Consider the following 23715-nt stretch of genomic DNA (forward strand, 5'->3'; position numbering starts at 1 on the left):
GTGCCTTGCTCCCCTCTCCTGGACCCCGTCGGGACTGTCAGGACAGATTGGCGCGTCGGGGGCCACGCCTCGATGGGGGGGTACTATCAGGACTCTGCCAGGATTTTGGCAGTGTTTTGTATAGTTGTCTTGATTATTATTAGTATTTAGTTAAGCCGCGTTGCCTTGTGCAGCATGGAATCCTATTGTCTTCATGTTTGGTTTTGTCCTGTTTTGTGTTTTTTTTAAGTTAATAAATCCCTGTTTTCGTTTAACTGTCCTGCTGTCACAACTGAGGATGGAAGGAGACAGACCCGTATGCAGGATAGCTTCAAATGAAAGGGATTTAATAAATATTGAAGACAAAGACAAAAGACGATAACTAAAGCAATACAAAGGACGACACTTAACAAAGACTAGACATAACGAAGAGGTAAACGTAACTAATGATTCCGTGCTGCCATCGGCAACACGGCTCACTTAAATATAAAAAGACAATAATGACACAATAAGGATCAGGCGTGGAGACAGGGATGGGCAGACATGTGACGAGGAAGATAAACAATAGGCACGCGGCCAAAAGTCCGGGCTGAGTCCTGACAGTACCCCCCCCTCAAGGCGCGGCTCCTGAAGCACCAAACCCCGACAAGATCCAGGGGGGGGGGGGCACACGGCAAAGGCAGATGGGGGGAGCAAGGAACACGGTGAAGGCCAATGGGGGAGTGAGGAACACGGCGAAGGCAGATGGGGGGAGCGAGGAACATGGCGAGGCCGGTGAGGGGATTAAGGCACATGGCGAGGTAGGTGGGGGGAGCAAGGCTCATGGCGGCACAGCCAGCGAGGGCCAAGCGACATCCACAGCTGAGCAGGAGGGCCACGTGACTTCCATAGCCGAGCGGAAGGGCTGAGTGACATCCACAGCCGAGCTGAAGGGTCGACTGACGTCTACAGCCGAGCTGAAGGGCCAAGCGACATCCACAGCTGAGCTGAAGGGCCGCGCATAACCCACGACGCACCGCGGCCAGAACCACGTCCTGATGACCAGAATAGAAGGGCGGGAGGGTGGGAAAGATCCTTCGCCATGGGCCTGCAGCACCCCGCGGAAAAAGTGAAGCGACGTCCTCCTCGGATGGAACCTGAAGTGGAGCGACGTCCTTCACCGGAAAAAATGCGGGGCGGTGCCGCAGGGCACCAAAAAATAAAAAAGGGGCAAAAACAGGATGGTGACATCCTCCGCGAATGAAGTGAGGCGACGACTGCTTCGGACGGAACCGAAAGTGGAGCGGCATCCCTCACCGGAAAAAATGCGGAGCGATGTCACCGAAAAAAGAAAAAAGTTCAAAAGGACTGCTGGAACAATCAGGGGAAGATGAAAAAAAGCCGGTCCGAGCTGGTAGCTATCCTGCTGGGTCTTAGTTCTTAGGCGGAATCATTCTGTCACAACCGAGGATGGAAGGAGACAGACCCGTATGCAGGATAGCTTCAAATGAAAGGGGTTTAATAAATAATGAAGACAAAGATAAAAAGACGACAACGAAAGCAATACAAAGGATGACACTTAACAAAGACTTAAGACATAACGAAGGTGTAAACGTAATTAATGATTCCGTGCTGCCATCGGCAACGTGGCTCACTTAAATATAAAAAGACAATGATTAAACAATAAGGATCAGGTGTGGAGACAGGGAGGGGCAGATGAACGTGGGGAAGATCTACTCCAGAGCTAGTGAAGAAACAGCAGCATTCAGATTTTTATACTACAGGTATGATTTAATGTTCAAGAATCTTTCATTCGAATGTACAGAAACATTTCTTGCAAATATGGCCATGGGTTTATAACATTATCTTCTTCACCCTGTTCAGCGAGTTCCCCACTATCTTTGGGGTGGTCGTCTACAGTAAGGTGGTAGGTGCTTCCAGTAGATGCTTCCATGGCTGTTTCAGTTGCGCTTCCTCCTCCTTTGGCAATATTACGCTGAAATAGAGCATGCAGAGCGTAATGCAATCTAGGAGCAGTGATTCGCCAAACCTCCCTTTTTGCAGTCGCACACATTTCTTCTGATTTTACGTTGTAGTAACGAGTAACGAAGATGCTTAGTGGAAATATATCGGAGTGAAAGTATACATTTTGTCTATGAAATATAGTGGAGTAAAAGTGAATGTTGACAAATTTAAATAACGAATTAAAGTACAGATACGTGAAATTTCTACTTAAGTACAGTAACAAAGTATTTGTACTCCGTTACATTACAACACTGCATCCAACCTACTTCTACTTCTATGGCCTGACGGTGGGCTTCAGGGACCCGGTACTGTACTTTATTACCGCCACTCCTGGACAGGATCTGATTTCATGGTGGAACTAGATGTACTCCATGGGATCTGTGGGGGTAATGGCAAATGCAGACAATACCATAGCAGACATAATTGGATTAGTAAGTGAGATGGGCCTCCGCAGAGGAGCAAAGCTGTTCACAGCTGTATAATAAGAAACTCTTTATGGAACATTTAAACCTGTGACATGCTGGCCTTAGATAATACTTATTTTCCTAAGTAAAGCACGATTGTTATTTTTTATTTGTATACTGCAGTCTGAAGGCTTGTTGAACATGTATGTATTCCAAATGACAGCAGTGAAATGCTTTTTACTGTGAAATGTCTGTCTGGTATTCAAGCATAAAAAGAAATGGAATTAAGAATAACAATAAAACCAATCTTGGCAGCCTTGAAATGCCAGGAAGGAGAGCAAATATTTTACATGCAAATATAGGGAAAAAAACAACTAATTAACATAGAAAGGGAGTGTAAACAAATCCAAAAGAAAAACTTGAACTCTTTCTAAGATGATGCCCAAATTGACAAGTTAATAGGCGTTATTCTTTTTAGTGCAGCCACAATACATGCTCCTCAAAGATGATTTGTTCCTCCACCAGTTTCCAAGGTCAGAAACTAAACCTACAATGTCTAGCAAAGTCACACTCAGTTATATATCTACAAAAATACCTCAGCAGCTCCATATCAGCCACCTGTTAATGAACAGTGACTAGCAATTCATCCTGTTATTGACTGAAATAGTAGCATCACTACAGTATTGCAGGGTACTGTGAAGGACTGGTGGTGAGCTAAAGAATGAGAAATGTTTAGACATATAGGTAATTTAATTGCAAATGCTCTACAAAAGAATTTACTGAACACCTATGTCATTCAGGTAAGGAACAGAGATGTTGGCCATTACATCTTGCAGACACTCCCACATATGGATCTATATAGTGTTCTGTGCAACCATGATCACTGCATTAAACATTTCCAATCTGATATCAGAAACAGTTGTGACTGTTCCTTGTGACTGACAACAGTTTGTAGGTTTAATGTTCAGAGGTGATATTAAAGTAAAAAAAAAAAAAAAAAAAGCACAGAGCTGCTACTTTGTATCCCTGTATTTTCCAAGTTTTAATCAATAGCAATATTCAAAAGTACAGTATATAAGAACATTTTCATTTAATTGTAACCTAAATAGTGACACATTTTGTTTTTGTAGTTCCTCCATTGCGGAGGCTGATTTACATGCAAGTCCAACATAGACAAAGCCCTTTGACAAAGCTATTTGAATACATTTTCATGACAAAAAATACAGTCCACTGTAAAGTGTAACAATTCTGACCTGTTTCTGACCTTTAAAGGGTATTCCAGATGAATGTTTATAACTTATAAAAAATGGGTAGATATTGCATAACTTAACCCTCCTGCAGACCTTGTCTGAATTCCTATGCAAATTAGGAGCGCCAAGTCAACGTGACCTTGTCTGTTATGAGTGCTTATATCAGTGGTCTTCACTATTTTTTTCATGTGAGCCAAACTGATAGGACAAAGTCAATAGGAGAGCCACTTTCACTGCAAAGTATGCAAAGTTATTCAGTCTTAAATAGCTTATCTGCTTAAATACAATGTACAATATTGTAATAAAATAATTACTTAAAAATCATTCTTTATTATGCACCTGTCAAATTGGTAACTGAGAAAAGATGGTTTCTCTTAATGATAATTCATCTGTCCACTTTTCTTGAAATTTTCTATGCTCATCTTGTATGACTCGCACCTTTCTTTTTTTAGCAGGCGCGGACTCTCCACAACCTACATCTCCGTCCTCCTCTCGAGTTGCGGATGATGCATGCTCCCCATCAGTTACCTCTTTTGTCACTGTCACATTGCTTTGTTGCTGTTCATTTTGTACGCAGGATTGTTTGATAAGAAATCGATCCATTTTTTAGTCCATTTGAACAGAAAACAACAGTTAACTAGCATGAAACACAAACTATATATATATATATATATATATATATATATATATATATATATATATATATATATATATATATATATATATATATATATATATATATATAGGGGTGGAGCCGAACCCGAATACGGTATTCGGAAATGCACAAATAGCGTGTTTTTTACGAATACTTATTTCGAACAAATACTTAAAAAAATATTTGTATTCGGGAACAAAAAAGCTTTATATCAAAAAGCTGCGTTTTCTCATGAGACCGCAGTGCAGCCCTCATGAGTGAGTGAGTGACGTTCAGGAGTCGGGGGTGGGGGGTGAAAGAGGTTACTGACACAGGCTGCTCACACAGCAACAGAGATGGCTCAACTGAGCGAAAAAATACTTCACTGCATCACTATTTTTGTTGAATAGATTTTTGTACCTTAACTGGGTTCCAGAGGCAGTTCATAACTTTCGGGAAGCGGAGTTTGATCGGGAGATTATTTCATTACGCTGCATTATTGACGTCTGCAGTCGGGTGCTCTTATGTTCGCTCTGTTTACAGTACGTAGCTCTGTTAGCTCGGTAATGTAGACAATAGGCTGTTGACAGAGTAACGTTAACGTTCGGTTAAAAAGGATAAACAATGCTTGTGTAGTTGTGTCGAATTGTATGCACTTGTGGGAGTTATATGTTACGTTTAAGTTACCCTGTCTTATGCAGACAGCAAGATGTAGGCTATAGGCTACATCTTGAAAAGATGAAAAGAGTTCTGTGTGGAAGCATTTATCTTCTTCCAAGTGAAATATGGTTAAGTTATGGTTAACATAAAACATTTAAAAAAAAAATAAAAAACATAAAAAATAAATAAAAAAAAGAATTAAAAACATAAAACATAAAAAAAAACCTTTGTGTCTTTTTATGGCAGACAGTATATTGACAATAGCATTGCTGTATCTTTTAGTATTAAATAGAATACAACTTTTGTTCTGCCAGATCTCCCAGTCAGGGGTTGATAAAGTTAGTTCTGAAATTCTGTGCATTAGAAAGAAGTTCTTTCAGAAGAAGAACTTTGAAGTATTATTTTTTTTATTCTGTCTGTTCAGCGTCCTCCAACAAGGATGGGTGGTGGTGGGGTTCATAATTTTCACATGGTATTTTATTAGTTGTTGGTTTAACCATGGATGAGGTAATGGCTGTTATGTTATTTTCTTTTCAATGACGTTCCTAGTTACATGTTCCCAAAAAAAAAAGGATTTTTATGCCTAATATTATTATTATTATTATTTGTAATAGAGCACATTCGTTTTTCTATGCTTCCCTGATTGTTTTTAATGTTATTTAAATGGAAAATAAATTTTAACCACATGATCATATTATCATATTATTTACTGCCATATTAAAGCTTGGCATATTAAAGCTTGGCGAGCCGCAGGAGCCGTGCAATGAGTAACACTGGCTTATATGATAACCTTTTTTTCACCTTTTTTTTCTAACTTGTTTAAAACATATTAACATATATTTTGCAAAAAATGTTGTAATATTTGGTATAATAAACCTCATTAATATGAAAAAATGCCTTATTTTCTAGTAAAAAAAAAAACAGAATTTTTTAATTATTTTCACTCTAGAGGCACAAAAGTTAATTCACAATTACAGGCTGGTATATTTCAAAGCCAGGAGATTGTTTTGAAACCATTTTGACCATTTTTAATGTCAGTAAATAATAAATAATATATAATAATAATAATTTTCCCTTATGAGAAAAAATGAACACAAACTATATTACAGCTAAATATATATTTTTGAATAATAATAATAATAATAATAATAATAATAATAATAATAATAATAATAATAATAATAACATGGTTTAGGCTTGTTAAGTACAAATTTACAGAACGTCGATCAATTCAGAACACAGCAGTGTCTTAATGAAATTGAAATTAGCCATGTGCCAATAATCAGATCCAACATTCAGCATGTACAATATGATCATGGCTGCTTTATAAAATCATCACTGTCTCTTCTTGGTAACTTGGAGGCTGCATTATTGGGTAGTGAGATAAAACCGAACAAACTGGGAATCCAGATGAAAAATATAGAGGCAACTTAATCATAATGATTTCGAAATGATGGATTGACAAAGGAGCTACAAAGGCTCTTGTTTTACATAGTGTGAGGTCAGAGCTCACACCATAGGAATAAGGAAAAATATATAATCTAAGACCAGCATTCAGAGTCACAGGTCTAAATGTCACAGAGTCTCACAACTGTGAGCATAAATATCTGTATTGTTAATATTAGATTAAATACTTCTGTCAGAAGATGTTCTTATGGATTCATCTTAATCACCTAGACTGAATCAATAGTAGCAGACCAGAATAAGCTTAATTCTATTCTGGATACAAAATAGAATGTTCCCTTACATGTTCCCTTCCATCATCACTTTGTTGAGTGTTCACAGGAAAATCAGAATGTTAAACAAACAAACAAATAAATAAATAAATAAATCATCTCAATCATATAAATGCTAGTTGTTTTTGAGGTGGCTAATCTGATCCTCCTACTAATTTAAAGCTTAAACATTAACATTTCTACACCACATCTACATTTATGTCTCTCACCAGTTCAACAGAGAAGAAGGAAAGAATTCAGCTTCATGATTACTGGGTATCTGTTATCATGAGATCAAATGCCACAGGGATGGTAATTAGGCATCAGCCGTATAGGGCCCTGGAATCCTGGCAGCATCCAAAATGGGATGGCATAATTGAGGAGTTTTCCAACCCATGTTCCAGCACCATTGTTGTTGTGCCAAAACCAGATGGTGCCCTGAGGCTTTGCAACAACTTGCGAAGGTTTAAGCAGCTCTGATAATTCAACAGCTATCCCTTCCTTTTAGTGGATTATCTGGTGGGGCACCTTGGGAGAGCTATATTCATATTAATAGAACTAACCAAAGGTATTAGGCTAGTTCTATTATGGATGGATAGATAGACAGATGAATAGATAGATTGTGGAGGCCTCAGAAGAACATTGGTAAAAGTCGTAAATATGGAAATGTAAGAGTTACCAGCACACACTAAGGAATAAAAACACATACACATGCAGGAATAAGGCTCATTACTGAGCATCCGCTTTAATAAAGAATACTGTATCAAAATCACTTGTATAATAAAGTCAACAAGACATTGCTTAATATTTTGAGTTCTTCTGTTTACTCACCATGGAGCTTGATTAACTTGAGTAACTTGCTTGTGGGTGAGGATAAGAAGGAAGGAGTTTGAGTAGGCTGAGTAATAAATGTAGAAGCATGGGTAGAGACATCAACCCTCTCAGCACGAGATGAGTCAATGTGTAGAACATCCTGGAAATGGGCCTATAAGTTGAAAGATAATGGAAAATTTAGGTAACAAGGCATATAGTCAAGTCAAGAAGCTTTTATTGTCATTTCAACCATATATAACTGTTGCAGTACATAGCAAATTGAGACAACGTTTCTCCAGGATCAAGGTGCTACATAAAACAAAGACAGGGCTAAGGACATGTAAGTAGTCTTAGCCACATAAAGTGCAACTGTGCAACCTGGTGCAAACAGTGCAGGACAAGACAAACAAGACACACAGGAGAGTGCAGGACAAAAGACAGTGTAGACAAAACGTTACAAGACAATACAAAAAGTACAAAAAATACAATACACAAAAGACAATAAACAGTAAACAGAGACAGCGCTGACCGACCAGTGTAAAATCTGTATGTGAATACTGAATGTCCAAACAACACAGTTTCTTAGCAGCAGGTCCTCGGGATAATATATAGAATTGTGCAAAAAAAAAACAAACAAAAAAAAAAAAACAAAAGAAGACTGAAATATTGTATAGTGCAAAATGGCTGAGATATTGCACAATATGTGCAAAAACGGCTAAAATGTTGGACAGTTTGTGCAAAACAGCAGAAAAGTGTGCAAAACAGCATGTAAACAGTTTGATTTACTGTAAGCAGCATGGAAACAGTTTAATGGATTGTAAGCAGCATGGAAACAGTTTGTTGTGTCAATGTGTGTTTTGTGAGGATCTGTGCAGTTCATACGGATGATGTGTGTGTATGATGTGCTCAGTACAGTTCAGTTCAGTTATGAGAAGTCTGATGGCTTGTGGGAAGAAACTATTGCACAGTCCGGTCGTGAGGGCCCGAATACTTTGGTACCTTATTCCAGACGGCAGGAGGGTGAAGAGTGTGTGGGAGGGGTGTGTGGGGTCATCCACAGTGCTGCAGGGTTTTGTGATCCGAGATCGTACAGTTCCCAAACCAGACAGTGATGCAGGATGCTCAGGATGCTCTCAATGGTCCCTCTATAGAACATGGTCAGGATGGGGGAGGGAGATGTGCCTTTCTCAGCATTCATAGGAAGTAGAGACACTGCTGGGCTATCTTGGTGATGGCACTGGTGTTGAGTGACCAGGTGAGGTTCTCCGCTAGATGAAAACCAAGAAATTTGGTGCTCTTGATGATCTCCATAGATGATCCGTCAATGTTCAGCTGAGATTGGTCGCTCTGTGCTCTCCGGAAGTCCACAACAATCTCTTTAGTTTTACGCACATTCAGAGAAAGGTTGTTGGCTCTACACCAGGCAGTTAGTTGCACCTACTCCCTGTATGCTGACTCGTCATTCTTGTTGATGAGACCCACCACGATCGTGGCATCGGAGAACTTGATAATATGATTCGATCTGGGCATTGCTGCACAGTCGTGAGTCAGCAAGGTGAACAGCAGTGGACTGAGCACACAGGAAATGCTGTGCCCGATCCGGACTGACTGAGGTCTCCCAGTCAGGAAGTCCAGGATCCAGTTGCAGAGGGAGGTGTTTAGTCCCAGCAGGCTCAGCTTCTCAATCAGGTGCAGTGGGATGATTATACTGAATGCTGAACTAAAGTCTATGAACAGCATTCGTACTGTAAGCGAACTGTAGGGGGTCCATTAAAAAAACTGTATAAACTTTTATGTTTCAGGTAACATGGAATCCACCTTTTACACAAAATGTCTTAGTTGGGAACTGTATGTCCACATGTACAGTAATGTTCACATTCAAACACATTCCAGTAAAAAGCAAATCAGTTATTTTTTCTTTACTGTTTACTAAAGGAGGTACAGTAGAAACACAATATAATAGAACAGAAAAAGTTTTACAGTATTGCTTACAGTGAACAAAATATCATATATAAGAGCATTCTGAAAAACAAAGAACAAAACAAAAAACAAAACAGCAAAAAGCCCAGATAAGATTAAAGTTAATTAAAAAGTTAAAATTAATGTATCTAATCCCTGCGATCTTCAGAGTTAGGCCACATGTTTTCGTCAACATCACATCTGATATCATCCAAGTGAATAGGGTGGAAAGAAGAGACTTGCCAGTCTTAGGTGGACTTCAAACCATGCTGTTATAGCTTGCGAATGATGGAAAGCAACATAGTCCAAGGTAATTACAAAGGTCCTCATGTTTTCACCCTCCTGATCCTGCTCTGGTACCAGGCGATGGTGGAGATCTTTGAGAAAGGTAAGGAGGCGCTCGGTATTATGGGGTCCAACCTGACTGTGAAGGAGTAATCCTGCACTTGCCATTGCTGCACACATGGTAATGTTTGCCTCTCTCTGTCCTGGCACATCAACTCTGGTCATTTTTTCAGTTACATTTCGTCCATGTCGACACCTTTTGGATAGATTGAATCCTGCCTCATCGATGTAATTGAATTCATGAGGGGCCTGGTTGGCCTTCAATTCCATAACTCTCTGAAACCAAGTTTATGTATATCATGTCATTACTGTATACCATACTGTTCTGTAACCTATTACTGTGTGGGTTACCTACTTGCAAAGTGCAAAGCTTATAGAACTGGACATTGAATAGAATATACACTATACCTGGACATATTGTTGTTGTAGCTCCTTGACTCTCTCACTGCTCCTCTCAAAGGGAACAGTGTAGAGCTTCTTCATCCGCACTCTGTGTTTGGACAATGTCCTTGTAATGGTTGTGAGGCTGATGCTTTCTATATTGCCAAATATTTCATGGTCCTCCACAATTCTAGTTTTAATTTCATGCAGTTTTATTGCATTATTTGCAACAACCATTTCTACATTGGCAAGCTCTTTATCATTATTGAGGAGCTTTCCTCTTCCCCCAGAGGGTGAAAGATGTTGCATTCTTTAGAGGGGAAAAATGACTGCATGACCTTATTGACATGTCAAGTGAGAATATAAACAATTCATGTAAAATGCAATACTTACCTGTTGGTTTGTTGAAAGATGCGAATAATGTAGGCAACCGTTGACCGCCTCAAATTGGGTTGCAGTCTTTCACCAGCCTCTCTTAGTGAGAGACCGTGGTTGATTACATGGTCAATGATAGTGGCACGAATTTCATCACTGACTACTGTTCTTGCAGCCCTTGAAATGCCACCACCACACATTCTTACACCTCTACATTGCCCTCTCCTTGGGCCTGCTCCGCTTCCTGCACCTGCACCTGCACCTCTCACTATACCTCTCACTACACCTCTCACTGCACCTCTCACTGCACCTCTCCCTGGCCCTGCATCACTCACTGGAGCTGGTCTTCTCCCTGGGCCCCTTGCTCTTCCTCTTCCACGTCCAGACATTACAGTGTTTGTCTTTTTCTGTTTCTGGTTCCAAAAACATCACTCGTCAAAGTCCTCATTTAATAGTAATAGAAAAAAATAACCCCTGCCACTGAGTCTAAGCCAGACTGGAATCAGCTGTGGTTGGCCCAATTCACCCAACATAAATCAGCAGTGTGTCCATTATTCAATTGTTTGTTTATTATCAGCTGAGATATATTGTTTTTGAACTGATAGCATTGCAGAAGCAGAGGTTTTTATACTGTATCTAAGGTTTGGAATATTGTTTTTGCCATTGTGGGATGTTGTGTGTTAACATTTGTGAATACAAAATACAAAAACAATCCATACTTTTGTTGGGAGGTATAGCTTGTCTGTTAAGAAAATGTAAGCATTGTGGAAATGTGTTCACTGATTGCATATTGTGTGAAAACGACATGAAATGTGTGAATGTGAAAATGTGTGCCACAAAAGACTGATGCTGTGCTAACTGTGTTTAGAGTTTTGAAAATATGTTTGGACAAACACTTGTTAGCGACTGAAAAAAACTGTAATAACACTCATGTAGCTGTTCTAATCAACAAGATGAAGTAAGTTCTGCTGTTTACTTGGTTTGACCACCAAGATGGCTGTCATATGAGGTTGAGGTTTTGAGACGCACCAGTGAAACTGTCTTCGATGCTCCTTTAGAGTGTGTCCTGGTCCTGCTGGGACCTATGAGGGTGTTTATATATTTTGAATATTTGTTGTCACACTCTGCTGTGACCTTGTGATGTCATTTGTTTATGACCAATTCTTATGATCATCGTATTCTTTGCTTTCACCTAGAAATTCTATCTGTTCTGTTCTAATGAACATGTCCTGAACACAGACACTCTGTGACATTTAGTTTTCTGGAACTTCCATAATTCTTTTCCAATATAAACACATCAACCTTCACATCTGTTCTACGCTATTGGTGCTTATAGACAACACCAAATACTACACCTTTGTTTTGTATCAATGTTCTCCGTATTTCTCAGTAAAATTTTTGCTGTTCAGTCACCGTCTCTGTCTGGTTCATATGATACTGTTTTCCCTGATATTAGCTCAGAATTAGTGGCGATGTAAATCAGAATTCTCTAAATCCAAGTAAAAAAATAAATTATACCATCAGTGTTTGATTAATGTTTAAAACCAGATTTCATGCTGCAGTCTACAAATATAACAACAAAGAGCTCTGTTTTCATAGGAAAAACAGTTTTACATAAAACCACACACACACACACACACACACACACACACACACACACACACACACACACACACACACACACACACACACAAACACACACACACACACACACACACACACACACACACACACACACACACACACACACACACACACACACACACACACACACACACACCTGCTTCCCAAACAGATGAACAAGTAGGAGGATCTTCATGATCTATAATGTTTGGATCTGTAGCTCCTCCACTTCAGCATGTCTGTGTTTATGATTCTTTTACTGCCAACTTGTGGTCAGTGTAATTATTTCAGACCCATTACTCTGTTTGCTGATGACATGAGGACAGTTTTGCAGTGCAGTGATGATGATGATGATGATGATGATGAAGATTATGTGTTTTAAGAATCAATATAAATGTTAATCTATGATTGATGCAAAAACAAAAGTTAAATTTTTAAATTGTTTATTGATGAAATTAATTAATGTATAACCCTATAGCCCATAAGTACAGATATAGGAATAGAAGACAACAAAATAAGTAAATATATCTAAATAGAGAGAAGAATAAAAGGACCGTAATAGTGTCAAGGTCATTATATCTGACTGTTCTAAGTACACACAGTGTATTTACAGGTTCTGTTACATTCTCTCTCTTCTATATAGGATTTATTCTTTACTACGACACACTGATGTATTAAACCCAGTATATGAACAGACCCTCTTTGATTTTCTCCTTATCACTGTGTCCAGTGGCAGCTTGCAGCAAAAGCTGAACGTATTAAATAATAATTATTTGACAAAACATTAAAACTTATGTTAAATTTAAGATGACGTCAAAGTGCTTGTGTTACAAACAGGGCAATAAAATGAGATGTTTGTTCTTCTACTTCTAGTTAATTTTGTCCTCTACCGCCCCCTACTGATTAAAGCTTAAATATTGAGGGTTAAATACGTTTCAGTCAGTTTACAATCTGCTGGAATTGAAGGTGAACATTTAGATGTTACAGGTCATCTTTTTTCTTCTTGAAGATGTTTCCATATGGCTGCACCCTCCAGGTCACTGTGGTGTTCTCCAACATGCCATGTTCTTTCAGTTTCTGCTTCATCTGAAGATAAGAATTAGGATTTATTCATATAAATTAAAAAGAAAAAAATTTTAACGCATAAAAGAGGAATTAATAAAAGGAGTGAATGACAGAAATATGAACAGATGAGCAGTGATAACATTGATGTTAAAACACAAACTTTCTCCAAATTTCAGAGACATCCTGAGACTCACCTGCTCTAAAATGGACGACTGAACAGCAGGATCAAACACACTGCCATCAGACTTCACCTGCAGTCTCACTGTCTGACTCCACATGTAAACTGTGGAATATACAAACACACACACACACACACACACACACACACACACACACACACACACACACACACACACACACACACACACACACACACACACACACAGAGTAGTTGAATTTCCTTTCCTAAAAGTCTAATTTGAACCTCCTCCACATTCTTCTCCTTGTACTGTCAGTTACTCCTGAATTAAATAAATAATACATTTTGCATTTATTTATTTAATTGTTGGTTTTTGAATTAATTAAAATAAGTGTATTGAATAAAAAAAATAATTGAGTATTTTATTTGCCATCAACTGTATATTAATAGTAAAAGCCAAAAAAACACAAGACTCACTGGAATGACAGAAAAAAGAAAACAGGCCATTGCAGGGTGTATCATAGAACACTCCGTTATTAACCACTGCACAGTTCGCATTGCCATAATCATTATCAGGTTGTCCAGAAGCCCATGGTAGGTTTGAAGCGATGGTTCCATCTGACCACTTCCATGTGTCTCTGTAGAGCCCAATCCAGGAAACACCCTGGATGTTCCACACCTGCACTAACATGTTTTGGTCTGAACTGTTAAGAGCACTGGCCAAATCTGTGTGATGTTCTCTACAGTAAGCCTGAGCTTGAGGCCAGGACAGAGGTGTAGTGATGCCAATAAACCGGGCAGCACCACTGAAATTAGCTGTGGGGAAAAGAAAAAGAAGGTCATGTCTCAGTCATCTGTCTGTACAGGAAACATGACACCAAAATACAACCAAAAATGTGAAAAACCAGTATTATGATATTCACTCACCATTATAACAGATGAAGGGTCTTAGTCCTGTACATGGTGCATCCCACCATGTATCACCTATGGCACCACATGCTTCGTTTCCACCCAGATTATTAGGCTCTCCAGAGTACCAGCAGGTATAAGTGCCATACTTCAGTGGGAGGTCGTTTAAGGACCAGCGCCAGCTATTGACATCATTGTATAATCCGACCCAGGCATATGTTGCCAGATTTTTGTCTGCTGTTTCTTTCTTCAATCTTAGCCAATCGGTATCACTTACGACTGTTGCCAGATCATTGTAAGTCACCCTGCAGTAATTCTCTGCAACAGGCCATGTCACCCCTGTCATTATCAGGTCATATTTGTGAAGGACGGTTCGCAGGATAGCAACTGGGACTAGTCCTGTTGGTGACATTTTATTTTTTATACACAAAGTAAACTTTAACTGCTGAACACCTGACTACTGATAAAATAATTAGATATAATAAAATTAAAAAATAAAATTAAATATAATTACAATTTATTTATTTGTTAACTTATTTATTTATTAACTGATGAAATAATGACAGGTATATACTTAACTCTTTGATATATGTTTATATTGACTTGTTTAATTCTCATTAAATTCTTTTAAAAAAATGGAAAAACCACATGTTTGTAAAATTATAATAATATTTAAATCTATAATATTTATACATATAATAATAATTTGTGTGATATTAATTATTAACAGGGTTTGAAATTAACACCAGGTAAAAATCAGCTGTAGCATGCGTTCAAATCACTAGTCAATTTGTCGGCTTACTTTTCATGAATTATATTCACTCATTCATTTCTTGGGGAACTTCATGTTAAATACAAAATAATGAGGTGATACTTACATGGGGTTAAAACGTTTGGTTAACAGAAAAGACTTATTTTGACACATCTGACAATTTTAGCAGACCATATTGTACATCTTTTAGTCCACAAGTTTGTCTTGTTGTTTTGTTTGATGTTCTTTGTACTTGTACTGATTTGCCCACGTAAAAGGATGAGGATGAAAGAAGAAGAGGAGATGGAAGGATGATTTTTTTTCTAAGGTTAGTAGAAGTTATAGACGGTAACTTAAACCTTTAGTATTCAAATTGGCTGTTGAGTGAAAACGATCATTTGAAACCCTGATAATAATCTCATACATTATGCCATTAGTGGTTTATAAAAATAATCTCACCAGTGAGAAGCAGAAGAAGAAACAGATTCAGCTTCATAATGGACAGCTAGCTGATGGAAACAAAATCTCAATCTTAAATAAAAATATGTAAGTATCAAATAGCAAGTGATTTATTTGTGCACCTTTGTAAATGATTATTATCAAGTTTACATCATCATCAGGTGTCAGGTTAGGGCCAAAAGCAGTGAGGGATTACAGCACACATCAACCACTGCACACATTCACACCACACACCAAGTCACATCATCACAAACACCTGAACCATGTCTCTGGACACTGAAGCACTAGTATTTAATCTGTAAAGCACTTGGACTTGGTCTAATGTTTATTGTCCATTGGCTGATCCATGCCATGTTAATGTTTATTCCATGTTTGTTTAGTCTGTGCTCATTTTCCATAGACCTGGTCTTTGTTCACGTGTTTCAGTCTAAATTAAAGAAACATTTTACATGTAAAACGTCACGTTTTAAAGTGGACAACACTGAACACCATAGACACTGCATCACATGTATTCTTATTAATACCTCTATAAAATAACATTTACAAAACTGCTTGTTAATAAAAGTATGTTCATGTAATATGTTCTAAGTAATGTTTATCATCACATCCATTAAGACAACTAAACAGACATCATAGTGAAAATTTGGTACCAATTGAAAGTCGGAAAAATAAATAATACATTTCTTATATTTAAATATTATTTAACATTCTACAATAGTTCTTCATTAATTAACCAATAAATATTAATAAATATGCAACATCTTAATTACTTATAATTGGTTTATTACCAAACTTAAACTCAATGTGCTACATAAGTGTTGTTTCTGTGAATTCTAACAATAAGAACATTAAATCATACCTGTAATATAAAAATCTGAAGGCTGCTGTTTCTTCAGTAGCTCTGTTTTAGATCTTCACTGCTTGTACACAACTCTCTAAAACCTTAGGGGGATACTTCATCTGTTATCTTAACCCTGGAAAGACTCTGACATGTGATGCAGACTGATTTCCATCTTACTTTAACATTCACACAGACTCCAGGGTCCTTATTTCAATAAAACCAAATTCTGCCAAGATTCTCCTCAGATTTTAGCACAGAAAGAAAATGAAGGAGTTCATCAGGTTACTTAAGTGTTGAATAGCCATGTGCCAATAATCAGATCCAACATTCAGCATGTAAAATATGATTATGGCTGCTTTATAAAATCATCACTGTCTCTTTTGATAACTAGGAGGCAGCAATTTTACGGCAGTGAGATAAAATCCAACCCACTGGGAAACCAGGTGGGAATGTAGAGGCATCATAATGATTTAAAAATGATGGGTCTACAAAGGAGCTCCATAGTATTGTAAACATAAAGGAAGACCTGATGTGTTACAGAAGAAGGTCAGATCAGGATTCTTATACCTTTCCTTATTAGGAGAAGTGCACTATGACTATTTGAATGTATTTTCTTGGCAAATAAAGAGAAGGACTGTTCCTCAGTGTCAGATTAATGTGAAAAACAAGTCTACAACTATAAAAATAAGGAGTACTGCTTTCCATAGGAAAAGAATTGTTATCTAAGACCAGCGTTCTGTGTCAAAAAATCTAAATGTCACAAAAAGAGTCTCTTGTTACACAGTTGTGGAAATTTGTTCAAATTAAACACTAGATTAAATTCAAATATAATTTAAAAACTGTATACAGTATATCCAGAGGTGGGTAGTAACAGGTTACATTTATTCCGTTACATTTACTTGAGTAAGTTTTTGAAAAGATTATACTTCTAGGGGTAGTTTTAAATCACTAGACTTTTTACTTTTACTTGAGTAGATTTGTGAAGAAGAAACTGTACTCTTACTCCACTACATTAGGCTGCAATGAGCCTGTTACTTTTCTTTGTACCTCTTTGGTATTTTACGCATCAATTTTAATGTTTCATTTTGACAGAGAGAGAAACTTCTGCTAAGGCTCTACCACATGACTTTGTTTCACCAACCAAACGTAGTAAACAAACACAAACTGTCGGCAATTCAGATGGTGAAGTTTCATAGTGACATCACTGAGTGATTTTTTTGGTGAAATAGTTTGTTTCTGCATGTTTTCACACACGCTCACACACGTTTTACGTTGACCGGTGTGCAGTTTTCTGTTCAGCATGCCTGGTATGAAATGTGTGTGTTTCCTTCTGTTGTTTTGTCACTGGAGACAGACACACACACACACACACACACACACACACACACACACACACACACACACACACACACACAATTTCTGAGAATTTATGGGCTCCCTCGTTCTAGTTCTGCCTGGTAAAAAAGTATAAAGGTTTATTTATTAAGTACTTGAAATTACCTGAATTATTTAAATTTAAGCTATTTTGTAATTAATTAATTTTAATTTATTTTATTGATTGGATGAGCCATATTTTTCCTAAAGATTATTTTGTATTTTTGTCTGTCTGATTGTTGTCTTGTGTTAAAAAATAAATCAGACATTACTCAATGGTTACTCAGTACTTGAGTAGTTTTTTCACCAAGTACTTTTTTACTGTTATTCAAGTAATTATTTGGATGTCTACTTTTTACTTTTGCTTGAGTCATATTATTCTGAAGTAACAGTACTTTTACTTGAGTACAATTTTTGGCTACTCTACCCACCTCTGAGTATATCTCCACATTTTCAGTAGTCAGAGTGCCAGATCTGGGATTTTGAGTCATTACCTCTGTTGCTCAGCTACTGTAGCCTACTGTAAATGACATGAAGCAAGATTCACTATCAGCCCTATTGAAACCACTAACCTTACTATTAAAAAGTCACTTAGATTTGAAACACAACAAAATAACATTCTGCATTTGTGTCTCCTGCTATAGATTTCAAAGCGCTTGCCATGGTGCAGAGAAGTGATGATGATATCGGCCCAACATCAGGAACTCACACAGGCTGTGGACTGACACCAGTTTGCTGACATCTTTTTCTCCAATCCTGGAGTCCTCCACCTTGTCCTCAATGAGAACAAATCCCCCCAGGGATGGTGGTTATACAGCGGCCGTACAGGGTCCTGGAATCTTGACATCAACAAAAAAGTGATGGCATCACTGAGGAGTCTGCCAACCCATGTTCCAGTCCCATTGTTGTTATGCCAAAGCCAGATGGTGCCCTGAGGCAATGACTTGCGAAGGCTTAACAAGGTCTCAGAATTCAACAGCTATACCTTACCCATAGTGAATCATCTGGTGGAGCACCTTGGGAGAGCTAAATTCATATTAATACCACATCTAACCAAAGGTCATTGACTTTGACCAAAGGTCAAAGTGCCACTGATCCCAGATGCGAAGGCCAAAATAGATAGATAGATAGATAGATAGATAGATAGATAGATAGATAGATAGATAGATAGATAGATAGATAAATCTATTAGATGCAAATCTGAATATTAAGGTGCATTATGTATATATAGTATAGTTCAGAACATTAAGGAATGTCAGCATTGACTTTTCCCTCCCAAGTGGAATTAAAGAGCTGCATGGCACAGGGAGGAACTTTCAGACCATGCTCAGCTATTCCAGTCATCACTGGAAATTATACTTAGACCCCACTTTCAATTAGCATTGGCTTAGCTGGACAACATCAGTATTCACTTCTCCACCTGGTCAGACCACTTATTCCATATGAGCAATGTCCTCTGAGTGCTCTTGAAAGCAGTTCTACCTGCTAACCTGTCTTACACCTTAGAGATATTGCAAAGCTAAGAAACATCCTATCTGTATCTGATGCTGAGTAGGTAGATCATACATTCATGAACTCAAGACCAGACTATTGTAATACATTACTAGGTGGTTGTCCTGCATCATGGCATGTTGTCAAGTTGGCACCACGGATTTCAGCTTCAGTGCTTATCTCCTCAGTATTTGCTCTGTTTTTGTTCGTTTTTCCTGTTATGTGTCAAGGAAATCTGATCAGTTTCACCAGGGATGAAGATCTTGTGGTGTGTTCGGCAGGACACACCACAAGATCTTTTAGGACGTGCAGGTGGGGAAAACACCGCTGCCTAGCATCCATCTGGTGAATCTCCGCTCTCTATCCAACAAAATGAACGAACTCCTTTTGCTCACCCGGATAAACAAGCTTTTTTCAAACCTTGCTGCTTTCTGCTTCACAGAAACCTGGCTGAACGACACCATTCCGGACAGCTCGTTAAGTCTGCCGTGCTTTCAGCTCATTAGAGCAGACCGTGACACAGAATCAATGGGGAAATCACGCCGCAGCGGGGTGTGTTTTACATCAATGAAAGGTGGTGTTCTGATGTAACTGTGTTAAAGAAGATGTGCTGTTCCGATCTTAAAACACGCTTCATAAACTGCAAACCATTCTATTCGCCACAGGAGTTTTGCTCGTTCATTCTGGTAAGTGTTAACATTCCTCCGCAAGCGCACGTAAGCTCGGCCCTACAGACACTCGCTGATATGATCACAGAGAGTGAGCAACAACACCTGGACCCTGTATTAATACCTCTCGGGGACTTTAATAAAGTGATTCTCTCACGTGAACTGCCAACACCAGAGACAGTAACACACTTGATCACTGTTACACAACAATAAAGGATGCATATCACTCTGTCCCACGGGCAGCTCTGGGACTCTCTGATCACTGTTTAGTTCATCTCATACCGACCTACAGACAGAAACTGAAATCAGCTAAACCTGTATTATGGACTGTAAAAAGATGGACTTAAAAAGTGGAGCAGTATTTTACAAGCCTGTTTCTCGCTCACTGATTGGACTGTTTTTGAAGCTGCTCTTAACCTACAACAATGACAAGCCATAGTTCACTGCAAAAGTCAGCCAGCTTCATCAGGCCAAAGTGGATGCTCACAGAAATGGGGATAGAGTCTTGTATAAACAGGCCAAATACACACTGGAAAAGGAAATCAGAGTGGCAAAGAGGAATTATTCCGAAAAGCTACAGGATAAGTTTTCCAGCTTCAGTGTGGAAAGTTCTGAAAGCCATCACCAACTACACAACACCATCCCCCCACACTGTGGTGAATCAACAACTGGCAGACGACCTGAACGAGTTCTATTGCAGGTTTGAAAAAGCCCAATTCACACCTCCTGGAACCCCCGACTACGCCACACCTAAAATCCAGTTCAGTGAAGATGATGTATGACAGGTCTTCAGGAAGATCAAGAGTAGAAAGGCACCAGGACCAGACAGCATTTCACCAGCCTGTCTGAAAACCTGTGCTGATCAACTGACCTCCATTTTCACACGGATCTTCAACAGATCCCTGGAGATGTGTGAAGTCCCCACCATCATCCCCGTCCCAAAGAAACCCAAAATTACCGGACTAAATGACTACAGGCCTGTGGCTCTAATGTCTGTGGTCAAGAAATCATTTGAAAGACTGGTTTTGGCTTATCTGAAGGACAACACTGGACCCTTTCTGGACCTTCTGCTGTTTGCCTACAGAGCAAACAGGTCTGTGAATGATGCAGTCAATTTGGGACTGCATTATGTTCTGTAGCATCTGGACACACCAGGGACTTGTGTGAGGATCCTGTTTGTGGACTTCAGCTCTGCTTTTAACACTTTTATCCCATCACTCCTCCAGCCCAAATTAACCCAGCTCTCTGTGCCCTCCTCTTTTTGTCAGTGGATCACCAGCTTTCTGACAGACAGGCAGCTAGTGCGACTGGGGGAACTCAAATCCAGCACCATCAGCACTGGCGCCCCTCAGGGATGTGTCCTCTCCCTCTCCCCCTGCACACAAATGACTGCACCTCTAATGTCCCCTCTGTCAAGCTCCTGAAGTTTGCAGAGGACACCACACTGATCGGCCTCATCCAGGATGGTGCCGAGACTGCCTACAGACTGGAGGTTGAACGGCTGGCTGTCTGGTGAGACATGGAGGGGAGTGACATCTGCTCCACGCAGACTCTCCACTGGCGTCCCACAGGGCTCAGTACTTGGTCCTCTTCTTTTCTCCTTGTATACTCACTCACTTGGTGAAGTTATTTCATCACATGGGTTCTCTTACCACTGCTATGCTGATGATACACAACTTATCTTCTCTTTCCCACCCTCAGATGCCACAGCTTCTGACCGGATCTCAGCATGTCTGGCAGAAATTTCATCATGGATGACTGCTCATCAGTTAAAGCTCAATCCTAGCAAAACTGAACTGCTGTTCATCCCAGGTGATTCATCCCCAGGTCACGATCTTGCTATATCCTTGCACAACGATCTGATCTCCCCTTCAGCCACAGCTCGCAACCTTGGGGTAACCATGGACAATCAACTGTCCTTTTCCTCTCATGTTGCAAATGTGACTCGCTCATGTCGGTTTCTTCTCTACAACATTAGAAGGATTCGGCCATTTTTGTCCACACAGACTGCCCAGGTACTTGTTCAGTCTCTTGTCATTTCTAGACTGGATTACTGCAATGCACTGCTGGCAGGTCTACCTATGAACGCAATCCGTCCTCTGCAAATGATCCAAAATGCAGCTGCCCGGCTTGTTTTCAACCTGCCAAAGTTCTCGCATACCACCCCGCTACTGCGATCCCTCCACTGGCTTCCGGTAGCTGCACGCATCCGGTTCAAAACACTGATGCTGGCCTACAAAGCCAAAAATGGACCAGCCCCCTCTTACCTCAAAGCCCTCATCATTCCTCGCACTGCACCCCGCAACCTCCGATCTACCAGCACTGCTCGACTGGTTCCACCATCTCTCAGGGTAAGAGGCAAGTATACTACAAGACTCTTCTCTGTACTGGCACCAAGGTGGTGGAATGAACTTCCCATAGAGGTCCGGACAGCCGAGTCACTGGCTATTTTCAAGCGGCGGTTGAAGACCTACTTATTCAGGAAGCACTTCAACTAGCACTTCTTTCCTTATCTTTTGCATTTAAAAAAAAAAAAAAAAAAAAAAAAAAAAAAAAAAAAAAAAACCCACCTTTGACACTTTTTCATTGTAACTTTGAACAAATGTTTTAAACTCATGGTATCTTAAGTATGTAACCTAGTGAACCAGCATTAATGTATTCAGTGTTAGAGATTTAAGCACTTATGTACGTCGCTCTGGATAAGGGCGTCTGCCAAATGCTGTAAATGTAAATGTAAATGTATGGTGCAGTCTTAACAACCTGGAGCTGAACATGCTCAAGATAGTGGAGATGATAGTGGACTTCAGGAGAAACCCACCCTATATATATTGACATTACAATTAACAGAAAGAGAACAAAAGACTCACTGGTGTGACAGTAGAAATAGAAAATCATTAATTGATCATTAAACACATAAAACGTTTGTCACACTTAAATGTTTCAGATCATCAAACAAATTTAAATATTAGTCAAAGATAACACAAGTAAGTAAGTAAGTCTGGGGGAAGGCAGAGGCTTGACAGGGCCCTGACCATTGTCGCGAAGACCGCGGGGGAATCGATGTAACCCTGTGGCAACCTGGTCCACATATACTGCTGTCCCCTGTGTGTGAAGGCAAAGAGTGGCTGTGTGTCTTTCTCTACAGGAACACTAACGAAAGCTGAACAAAGGTGAATCCCACAAAAGACTCTATGTGTACATGGAATAGAGGGTATAATTGAGGATACATCAGGGATAATTGGAGCAACAGGAATGACAAGTTCGTTTATTTTACGCAGATCTTGGGTGAATCTCCAAGAGCCATCTGGTTTTGGAACAGGATTGACAGGAGTGTTGTAGGGACTAACAAATGGCGTTACCACCCCCTGCTGTAAAAGAGAATGAAGAATAACGTCAATTCCAGCAGCTTTCTCATGAGACAGAGGATCCTGTTTAATATACACAGGTGTAAGGTGTTTAATTCTGGCCTCATAAGGAGGACAGGAAACGCAGCCCTCGTTATCCTTGTGTTCCGCCCACAAAGAAGAAGGAACAGACTCTAGAGAGGGAGAGAGAGCAGGGAGAGAACAGACAGCGTTAACTGCAGCAGTGTTATATGGAAGTACACAGTCAGAGAGAGCGAGAATATCCGGAACAGAGGTATGGAGAGTTTGTACAGTCGAGCTCCATTCCTCCTAAATGTCGCCACACCTGGCTAAATCGAGTCCAAAACACGGAGGTGGACTCTGCCTTTTCCTGCTTACAGTTAGTAACCTGAGAGAGATCAAGATTAGCATGTTTAATATACAGCAGATATTTAGTGTGCTGCCGATGCAATTGGTTTAAAGCATCTTTATTATCCTTACAAAAATACGTGGAAACAACTTGAGTTTGAGT

General features: G+C 39.4%; 2 protein-coding genes across 4 annotated transcripts in view; one reads left to right on the top strand and one right to left on the bottom strand.

Annotated features, from left to right (window-relative positions):
- LOC113643902 (C-type mannose receptor 2-like) overlaps positions 1 to 14736 on the bottom strand; it is an 84715-nt gene extending 69979 nt beyond the window's left edge. For 2 of the 3 annotated variants that reach the window (XM_047815926.1, XM_047815924.1), the window contains exons 1-3: positions 14274 to 14736; positions 13824 to 14162; positions 13398 to 13490 (exon numbers count right to left, since the gene is read on the bottom strand). In XM_047815926.1, the coding sequence (XP_047671882.1) occupies positions 13398 to 13490; positions 13824 to 14162; positions 14274 to 14667 (826 nt within the window). In that variant the 5' untranslated portion in view covers positions 14668 to 14736. Of the gene's footprint in view, positions 1 to 12632; positions 13229 to 13397; positions 13491 to 13823; positions 14163 to 14273 lie in introns of those variants that run through there. The other variant, XM_047815925.1, reaches the window with a different exon arrangement.
- LOC113643904 (macrophage mannose receptor 1-like) overlaps positions 1 to 23715 on the top strand; it is a 146000-nt gene that overhangs the window by 53695 nt on the left and 68590 nt on the right. The window lies entirely within an intron of this gene.

Source organism: Tachysurus fulvidraco, chromosome 7 (genome assembly GCF_022655615.1).
Source record: "Tachysurus fulvidraco isolate hzauxx_2018 chromosome 7, HZAU_PFXX_2.0, whole genome shotgun sequence".
NCBI classification, from domain to species: domain Eukaryota; kingdom Metazoa; phylum Chordata; class Actinopteri; order Siluriformes; family Bagridae; genus Tachysurus; species Tachysurus fulvidraco.